General features: G+C 31.8%; 1 protein-coding gene across 1 annotated transcript; it reads right to left on the minus strand.

The window, feature by feature from the left end:
• Window positions 1-2,676: 2,676 nt before the first annotated feature.
• Window positions 2,677-6,199, minus strand: LOC9327912 (probable galactinol--sucrose galactosyltransferase 1). Its single transcript, XM_002894477.2, has 12 exons — window positions 5,933-6,199; window positions 5,537-5,781; window positions 5,334-5,424; window positions 5,194-5,242; window positions 5,009-5,100; window positions 4,793-4,900; window positions 4,161-4,706; window positions 3,925-4,066; window positions 3,785-3,852; window positions 3,556-3,690; window positions 3,269-3,486; window positions 2,677-3,199 (listed from the first exon to the last, which is right to left on the minus strand). The coding sequence occupies exons 1-12, from the start codon at window positions 6,121-6,123 to the stop codon at window positions 2,817-2,819; spliced, it is 2,268 nt and encodes a 755-aa protein (XP_002894523.1). The 5' UTR covers window positions 6,124-6,199; the 3' UTR covers window positions 2,677-2,816.
• Window positions 6,200-10,792: the final 4,593 nt, after the last annotated feature.

Consider the following 10,792-nt stretch of genomic DNA (forward strand, 5'->3'; position numbering starts at 1 on the left):
GTTTACTTTGCTAAGAGCTTCTTGATAGGCATACATCTTTGCAATCTCAGATCAATATACTACAAATACATATACGATACAGTTAAGAAAATGATATTTCTCTTACAACTTTTTATATGGGTTTTATAAACAAGAGATCAACTGAAGGGTTACGCAGCGACCAATGGCGAAGGTAGAGACAAAGATACTACAATAGGGACGATAAATATGACACGATATATACAAAGGAGATGCCTGTTTCTATACCATTGAAATTTTACGTACATAACTACTTCAAAGAGTAAGATGACTTACTTGATAGGTAAGAGATATGGTAAGAGATTATATTTTTCAATTATTTGTTTCCAACTACGAAAAACTCCAGTGACATACAATCTAAAAGCATGAATATGTCATAAAATCAAGAATACAACAAAAACCAGGAAGATGGGCCCAAATTAAAGTCCGAAACTGGACGTGGGGAACCCACGGACAGTGGCGGTCGGAGCGTTACAAATATGAAAGAAACGAGGAAGCGTGAATATGTCATAAAACCAAGAGTACTACAAAACCAAGAAGATGTGCTCAAAGAACGAAATTGGACGTGGGAACCCACAGACAGTGGCGGTCGGGGCGTTGCTAATATGAAAGAAACGAGTAAGCATGAATATGTCATAAAATCAAGAGTACGACAAAACAAAGAAGATGGGCCTAAAGACCGAGACTGGACGTGGGAACCCATGGACAGTGGCGGTCGGGGCGTTGCTAATATATTGTTGGTTTAAATATATAGATTTTTTATATTTAATTCTATTATATATATCAAGATATAAACACTAATAATTGTTTGTGATTCAAAAACACTATTAATTGTTGATTACTAATAATATATATCAAAAGTTATAGCGTTTTACCATAATTCTATATTAATGTCGTTATAAAAATTAGACTCTTGACAAAATTAATTCAATAAATATCCCTAACTTGATAACCCTAAATATTAATTATTAATTCTGGTCTTAATCAACATACAACCCCGCGCTGGGCGCGGGGACCTCCCCTAGTATTGGTTAAATTGAGTTGCAAAAGTCCAATAAAGCAGATTGCTTTCCTTAACTTATTTAAAACAATAAACCTATTGATGAGTGTATGTAATTAGATAAACTATAGATATTATACAGTAGTATAAATATCAGCATTGAACTCTACCAAGAATTAATACAAATTTAATAAAAACAAACAACTATATTCATATTTTACTAAATATTTTACATATAATATATATATATATATATTGATAAGTTTATACAATTATTAATTTATAATTTGATGGGACCATATATTTACATATGATTTTCAAAAAATTTATTATCTTATTAATTTATCGATTTATGTTATTTTTTACACTAGTTCCAACTCGGGACCAGAAAAATTTATTAATTCATTATAGATGTTTTACTATATTGACTTTATGTTTTTCTTTTGTTTCCAACTTAAACTTGCCATACTTTTTGACTTGGACCTATTTAAACTTGCAAAGACTTTTGTCTTGGATCCTTCAAATTATGAGATCTTGAGAAAAACAAATAAGAAACTGCATCTCCTAAAACAAGCAACGAAGTTGATGAAATCAATGGTTGTATCAAAGAGTAATTAAATCTTACATACAAATTGATTTAAAAACCTCATAAATAATCAGAGGCAATCCATGAAACAAAATCTCAGAGATTAGAGACTAATCTATTCCAAAAAAAAAGATTTCGAGATTAGAAGTATCATTCTAAACCGGAATTCTTAGAAGTCTAGATAATCAAACAAAACATCACAGAAATAAACCACTAAAAAAATGACTAAATGAGAATAGCAACAAACACAAGTTTAAGAAAAAAAACCAACAAAAAATTATGATATAAAAATATTATTTATATTATTGAAAAGAGGTGAAATTTATACGATAATACTTCATGATTAGATGTGAAATTTATACATGAATCCAAAAAACTTTTGCACATGCGATGTACTTTATGTAAAGCTAAGATGACAACACCACTTCTCTTCAAACTTAAGAGATATTTCTAAAACACATTTCAAAAATGAACAATTCTTTGATTCACTTCTTAGGGGTAAATCTCTTTATTCACTTCTTCTTAATCTAGCCAATATAAATATATTATGTAATATTACATTTAAACAAAAATAATAAATTAAAATTTAAAAAAAAAAACTAAACTAAAAAAAAACAAATCTTTTATGCTTATTTTTAGTTTGTTTTTTTTACTATTGTTAGTTGTTCCGGAAACTGAGGCTAATGGTATTCACGATGAGTTTTGTGTTTTGTATCCTTACTTGACGACGACATGAGAGCCAACGAGTTTATTTCCGAATATTTTGTTTTGGAGAAAGTCAAGCTTTGTTTACTAAGGAGTTGGAGCTATGCACCTACAAGTTTAGTATGTTTGTTGATGTTTTGTCCTTAACGAAACTTTGAATATAAATGATTTTTCTGCTTAGTTTTTGTTTTGTAGTTGTTGAATGTGTGAGAACTTTTGTTTGGTGGTGGCTTGTTTTTGATGAAATTTATCTATGTTGTTATCAGAACTTAACAAATGTGTTCATCTCCATGAATGTAAAATATAATTTTTTTCTTAATTTGTTTTGTTTTTCTGATTTTAATTTATTATTTCTGTTTAAATGTAATATTATAGTATGGCATATTCTTATTTTGCTAAACTAAGATGAGTTCAATAAAGAAGTTCACCAGTGACCAATTATCACTAGGAGTGAACCCAAAAAAAAAGATAACCAATAATGAGAGCATACAAGACAATCCTCAAAAGTCAAAGTTCGATGACCACGTCCCAAAGATACAATTCTTTCTCCGGAACTCCTAAAGTAAACGTAACCAAACCGGATTCCGGTTGATACCGGTACTCCACACCGTCTGAATCCACCTTAACATTTCGTGGTCGTCGAACCGATGAGTAAACCCCAACCAAACCACTACCTCGAAGTTTCATCCTAACGACAAAGTTAGTCCCATCTTCATCGTATCTTAAACTCACAATGGCTCCTCCAGAATTAAACATCTCCATTAGTCCCACCGGGGCAAATTTACTTCCATCGGAAAATTTCTTCACCGGAACCACCGTGAAAACTTCGTATTCACGTGACTTCAATGTGACTGGTAAAGATGTATCATTTGGGAGATACACTAACTCTCCTGATAGAGAAAAGTGAAGTTTTTAGTATAATCAGAGTATTTAGACGAATGTTTGAGTTTGTGTACTACCTCTGAGATGAGAATAGACGATAGAATCTCCTGTCCATTCAAAGGCTGCGACTTTATGGAGATAATGAACATCATTGGTTCGGACATAACCAGTAATTGTCCCAGGTTCTTGGTCATGGATTAGGTATCTCTTCTCGTTCTTACACCATCCAGCGCCTTGGCAGTTGAAGACTCCGATAACGCCAGTGAATTCGTTGAGGTTCCATATTTTCATAAGACTTGCAAAATTATCAACAATAGTTTAGATTTAAGCTTTCTTCTCTCCCAAGTAAGGGAAAACAATATACCTTTTATTGTCTCTGACTGGATCACTGAAGAAGCAATCACTGGTTGGTCTTCCGGGAAGCTTTGCTCTGAGTATGGAACCGTCTCGAAGTACTAGCTTTCTTAAAAGGTTGAAGTCATGTTGTCCCGGTTTGTCGCTGTTTAACAAGTTTCAATGTCTAGAGTTACTTACGTGCAGCTCATTTTACTATGATACTTTGTTTGTTAAATTGTATTGAATCTTATGATTACCTGACATATATGGCACATCCTCCAACCGCTCGAGCTGCTGCATGATATTCAGCCATCGGATGCAAACTCTGCATGAGAAACAGATTAGATTCATTCACAAGTTCATAAAAGTTTGTTAATGTTGAATTAGTTTAGCGTACATGAAACATGTCCCAATCCGGCTGCATAAACTCTCCAAGGAAAAGTGTGTTATATGCAACAGAAGCAATGTGGATCGTGTGCGATGCAGGATCTCTAGGCCAGAAATCGTCTGATGCTCTTATAACAGCAGTCTTTTTTGCGCTAAAGTATCATTACAAGAAGAAATCAGAAGGGATTGTAATAAATGATTATGGATAAAATCAGTGAGAACAACGTTGCAGGTCCAGAAGCTAACCTGTAAAGACCATCTGTGTTATGACTCATGCAAGAGATAATACCATTGTCAGGGAAGTTTCTTGAAATGGAAGCTTCCAAAGCCTGATGATACTTCTTTGCAAGTTTGACCCGACCGCCATGTCCAGCTCCAAGAGTTTCAAGAATGTTTTGGACATCGACTTTGACACCATCGATCCCAACCGATGCAAGGTATGAGTGAAGGTCGTTATAGAAGCTAAAGACTTTCTCAGGATTCACCAAACCGAGTCCATTCTTAGTTATGCTTTCTAGACATCCACAATTCTCATTGGACATAACTCCTGGTGAAGAAACTGGATACGAAACCTTTGATTCGTAGTGTTCCATACCAGAAACACCTGGTTTGACTCCTCCCCAATATCCGGTTATTGCATGCCAAACATAAACATATTTGAGTGAATTGTTACTCTTAATGTCTGTGATAACATGTCCAAGACTCAACGCAGGGTCATCCACCCGGTGGCCTTCTTTGCCGTCCTTTTGAAACTTGTGGTTCTCCTTGATGTGAGTTAACCGATTTGCGAAACTGAAGGAAGCACAAAAGATAAAGATCGTGGTTTATTAGCCTAAAGAAAGAAGTTAGATCTGAATCAAGAGAGCTTAATTACTTACTTGGCAGCATTATCAGCGTTGAATTCTACACTAGTCTCATCCATGCCAACAGATTGCCATCCATCATCAATTATGACAAATTTTGGGGTAACCCCACCAGCTTTGAGGCTAAAGAGAATTATTTCAGGTTTGGTTATGTCACAGTTTACATGTTAAAGCCATCTAAAAAAGTATGATTTTGAGTCAGAGACAGAGAGAGTCATGACACATGAGTACCTCTCAAGACCTTGCTTGACGTCTTTGGCTGTGACATTGGTATAGAATGCATCCCAAGTGCACCAACCAAACCAGTTCAACATATCTGGCATCTGCACAAAACCAAAACAGGGGAAATTTCAGAGTTCATTTTTGGTATGTATATATAATCAAAGATCACATAAAACGTCTCAGAGTTTCCTTACTTTCTTTCTCTCTCGGTGCGAAAATGTCTGAAGATGTTGTTCAACAGCCCTGCATAAATCATAGAAGGACGAAGATTCTTAACACATTGAATATAAAGAACAAAATCAATAATAATTTTGAGTTAAGAAACGTCACATACTTGACAGCTTTGGTAATGACATCAAAAGGGTCGGAGCCAGCAGCCACAAAAAACAAATGACTGCCTTCGAATTGGTCAACGGTTGGATCACCTTGACCATACAAAACCATAAAGTTCTCAGAGATAAATCTAACAAAAAAAATTCAACTCAAATCTAGCTAGCTGTGTGAATTACTAAAAGAACTAATTAGTAGATTATTTACCGCTTTCAAGACAAATCTCAAGCTCATTAGCATCGTTCCCTTGAAGAACAGCTCTAAAATCTCCTTCAAGAATAGGCAAGAATACAACGTACGAAGAAGATTGATCTTCTCCTCCTAAATCAGACCCTTCCTTTGCCTCTACTATTAGAAATTGAGTCTCGCAAGGAATCTCTTTCCCATTAGTACCCATTCTTTGAGTCATCCACCATAATTTAAACCGGAAGACACACATAAACCTTAAGTCTCTGCCAAGAAAAATTTATAAAAAGAAAAAACACTCCAAAATTAAAGTCTCATATCGAAAACATAACATTAATAATACCCTAAGCGTCAAGTAATTCAAAAAATTATGTGAAATTTAACAACAGATGTGTATGACAGGGAAAAGAACATTACTCGAGTTTGCCTAGGGGGAAGACACGGTGGCTTCCGGTTTGATCCGACGTGACGCCGATGAACGCGCCGTCGATTAAGGCGTTTCCTGAAGCTGGAGTAACTAAAACATTCTCCGGAACGCCGTGAAGAACACGGTGACCTAGCACCACCAAATCGGAGTCGGTGACGCTGATTCCAGCACCAACGGTCATTGTTACTTCCTTGTAGGGAAAATAAAAAAAATGGAAGAAAAAAGAATGAAACCTCGATACTCACGCTACTTTCGAGAGTGAGTTAAGAAGTTGGACAAGAGAAAGGGTATTTATAGAACGTTATCGATGACGTGTTCATATCTAGCGGACACGAAAATGCAAAATAAAAATAGTATAATAAGATACATAGGGTCCGAACGGTAACCGCGGTTTTTATTGTGCGGGAAAAGCGTTATTATAGTGCGATACGGTTCAACTGCGGTACGTGCGGGAGAAATATAGGCTCCGAATGGTAACTGCGTTTTGCGGTACGAGAGAAGTGCAGTATTACAGTGCGGTACGGTTCAACTGCGGGACGTGCGGGAGAAATATATTTGCGGGACAAGTGCGGTTTGTATAAAATAAGCGGTACAAAATAATATTTGATTAGTGAAAAAAGTTATTTGCGGGACAAATGCGGTTTTATATATATATATATATATATATATTAATAATTAATTAATTTTTTGTGTTAATAAATAAACACTAACAGATATTTCTATACCATTAATACACAAATTGATCAAAATATAAATTTAATTTTTAAACATACATATTGTTGAATCTGTTGAATAATTTCATCATAAAAAAAAAGTACAACACATTAAAAAAGTATTATCTATTACTTTGATTTTCCCATAACATATTTGCAATATTGTCTCTTATTTGCGTCATATATTCTCCATCTCTTATCTACGTTGCTTCTATGTCATCTAAATCATGCTCAAAATCTATGTTGTTTAGATTAATATTAAAGAATAAACATTTTAAATATATTAAACTTTAAATACTGAACTTTATTTAAATTAAATTTTAATCATATATATATATATATATTTATTAATTGCTAAATCAATTTAATCATTAAAACAAAATATAACATAATAAAAAACTATTATCAAATACTTTAATTTTATAAAATTTATTTGTTATTCTATTAAAATGAATTTGTTATTTTAATATTTTAATTAAGATATATAGTTATTATAATTTAATATATAATTATTTAATATTAGTATAGTATTTTAGTGGATGTATGTATAGTATATATGGATGTATGTATAATATTTGATTTATAGAGTGTGGAATGTTTACAAGTGCGTTTTCTAAGAAAACGAACAAACAAAAAAACAATTCTGCACTATTTGGACAAGTGCGTTATTGCACTTTTGGTATTTCAATAATTATCTTTTTCTTGAATGGTAACATGTGTGAAAATCCGTCCCGCACCCTCCAAATCCGTCCTGCATATATGCTTCTATTCACTGCCATATTTGCGGGACAAGTGCGGTTTGTACAAAATAAGCGGTACAGAATAATGTTTGATTGGTGAAAAAACTACTTGCGGTACGGATTATAGATTATATATATATTAATAATTAATTAACTTTTGTGTTAATAAAGAAATAATAACAGATAATTATAAACCATTTATACAAAAATCGATCAAAATATAAATTTAGTTTTGTCACTCTTTTCTTTAACATGAACATTATATCTCAGAAAATCAGAAAGAATCCTCCATTTTTTCTTCCAAACTCCAAAAGTTCTCTCGACAACAGAATTTAAAAGAAAGTATGATGATGTCGAAAAGAGAGATAAAAAAAAACAGGTTATAATAAAGTGAAAGAGAAGTTTAGATATGTTTATTTGGGGTAAAAAAATATCATATATATTAATATATAAATACTTTTAATAATTAAAATATAAATAAAAAAACATATATGTAAAACCCATTGCGGAATTTGTTGGACCGCATGGCTTTTGGGAGTTTGCTGTTTCAAAAGCGGTCTACAAGCTTTTACTCTGTTTTGAAAAACGTGAATTGTATTTTGGTAGAAAAGTAAAAAACGTAAATATGTATTAAATAATGTTGATTAACGAAAGTGTGGTTTTCAAAATGAGTTGTTGAAATCCGCAATTTTTATGTCGCCAATCACGGCCATACATTTATTTGAATAAAATTTGGAAAGGTAATTCGGTAAATTATAGAATAACGTTAGTCAATTATATGGCATAAATCCGAGACATATTTAAGAAAACTTATAAATATAGCTTACCATTTGACATAGTTTCTAAATGACGCATATGATTCTTGACGGTGTAATCGGGGTCGAGAATATGATGATGTTTATGTTTATTTTATTTTTGTCATTTTTTGGTTCACTATGGAAATCTCATGCCAAATCCCAAACTAATCATCCGATATTTATTAAAATCTGGATTATTTGTGGATAAAAATATTTGCAGATGAATAAAAATAATTAAAACTGCAGTAAAAAACACCAAGAAAACATTGAATGAATATTTCAACCACATTTAATGAATATCACGATTTGTTTTTTAATCATAGATATTAAAATATTATATAAAGTGTTTTCCATATTTCTATGAAATAAATTATAATTTTAGTTTTATTTAAAACGATTATATTAATCACTAGGATTTAACTCGCGGTACACCGCAGGACAAAATTATATTTTATGTATTTTATATAATAATTTATAATTTATTGGATTTTTAAATTGATATTATAAAAAAAATCTCATTTAATTATTTTATATTATAATTAATATAGTTGAAATATGTGTACTTAGACCATATTTAACGGGTGAACACATAAGATGGTCTAAGGGTTAAAAAAATTGTAAATAATGTGAATAGTGTGTTAGAACACTGGGGAGAGATCTTCCGCAAGATCAGGTCTTAGAGTGATCTTGCTCCACGTGGCAAACCCTGAGTGGAAGGGTTTCATTTTTCAGTTTTGGCAACTAGAGTTTGCGTCTCTTTCTCTCTCCATGTGGGACCACTTCTAATATTATTTTAATAATTTAATTTCTTAAGATATATCTTATAAGTTTCACCTTGCATATGCCCTTAGAAGATTTGTAGGTGTAGAAATGATATAGTGTTAATATTGGCAAGCATTTCTAATCATAGACTATTATAATAATTTGATATTATTTTATATCAAAAAAATTTACCCCGCGGTATATTGCGGATCGATTTTTTTAAACTAAAATTTTTAAATTTGAAGTTATATTTGTTTTGTTAATATTGTTTGGTTTGTTTAGTATTTAAGATTATATAATTATATTTTTATTTTTAATTATAGGTTTCGCCCGTGGTATACCGTCCTGTATTAATATCGACTTAAACCCGTCCCACCATATAACCCCGTTTTGTATTCAGAATCATTTTGGTCATTTTTATAGTATGATTCTGAATCATTGTCTAATTTTTTAAGCAATGTGGGACATTGTACACATATTTTTCTTCATCGATTGAGTAATATATGTCCGTTTAAAAAAATTTGAATCACATAATATGCAAAAAAATCTATTATTTTATTAATTATATGCATTTTATATAAATTCAAAATAAAGAACTATAAGATCATAGAAAAGTGAAAGAAGAATCATATATTAATGTTTAAATTAGGTAGAGATATTTTAGGAAAATTTAAAAACAAAATCAATTTATTACCATATTTGAAAGCCATAGTTTCTAAAAGATATTTTCGAAAATATTTTTTAATATTAATTAATAGATAAACATTTATAACAATGACGTTCTCTTGTAAATAAGTTGAAACTCCAGGATTTATTTCATAAATGTCTCCAAAAATGTATATATAGATTTAGATTCTAAAACATAATAAATCTAAATATATATGATACACCATATATATATATAATAACATCACTACAATTAATGCTTGTAATTTGTTAAATATGAAAGATTCTCCACCATTAAAATATAAAAACCGAAAATGACATGAACCGAACATTTGGGATGTTTATCATCGACAATAATATGCGTTTTTGTAGTGAAAGCTAAAAGAGAAACAATAATTTACTCATCGATAATATTATAGAAAGAAAAAAAATTACTAAAGAAAAATAAAATAAAATATATTTGCATGCGAAAAGATCATTAATAGAGCGGCGCAGATCTCTGGTAGAAGGCCCACCACATGCACGACCATTGGACGGTTTGTTCTAAAATAAAGGTCACACATCTATTACCAATGCAACTACGAACCAAGTAAAATCTGTGTCTACAAATATACTAGCAAGTAACTTCAACACAAAGAAAGCTTGAACTCATCAATGTTTAGAGGAGAAAACAAAATCGAATGTGTCAAGAGAAGGAATCAAAAGAACTGAGGAATATGCAAGTTTATCTAGAATTAGGAGAAGACAAGTCCACGGGAAAATAAGAAGACGAGAACGTGAGCCAAGTAAACTAAAAGAAAGGCCTTTTGGGCCATATATAGTGCTTAATCAAAACCCAATCTCTTGTTAACGAGTTTATATGAAACCTGCAAGCAAGATAAAATGATCATATTAAAGTAGAAATCACTCAAGTCTTTCTTCTTTATCCTTAGGAGATGAAAACAGAGGAAAAATATGTCGGTCTTTGGCGCTCTCTTTGGCAAGATTTCTCTCATAAACTATTTCAGCGCAAGGAGAGAAAGAAGAGAAGAAGAAAAGAAGAAAAGAAACTCGCATGCATGCTTTATCTTGTATCACTAACCCAAACAGAAGCCCAAAAAAGTCTAACGACTTACCTGAAAATGGTCAAGTAAAGTGTTGCTAAACATTGAGAGCCTAAATGAAATCATGCA

This window comes from Arabidopsis lyrata (genome assembly GCF_000004255.2).
Source record: "Arabidopsis lyrata subsp. lyrata unplaced genomic scaffold ARALYscaffold_1, whole genome shotgun sequence".
In the NCBI taxonomy this organism is placed as follows: Eukaryota; Viridiplantae; Streptophyta; class Magnoliopsida; order Brassicales; family Brassicaceae; genus Arabidopsis; species Arabidopsis lyrata.

Coding starts and splice junctions, on each gene's coding strand:
- LOC9327912 (XM_002894477.2), bottom strand. CDS start 6,123: ATGACCGTTGGTGCTGGAATCAGCGTCACCGACTCCGATTTGGTGGTG. Junction 5,782..5,932: donor TTCCCCCTAGGCAAACTCGA/GTAATGTTCTTT, acceptor TTTTCTTGGCAG/AGACTTAAGGTTTATGTGTG. Junction 4,707..4,792: donor AACGCTGATAATGCTGCCAA/GTAAGTAATTAA, acceptor TGCTTCCTTCAG/TTTCGCAAATCGGTTAACTC.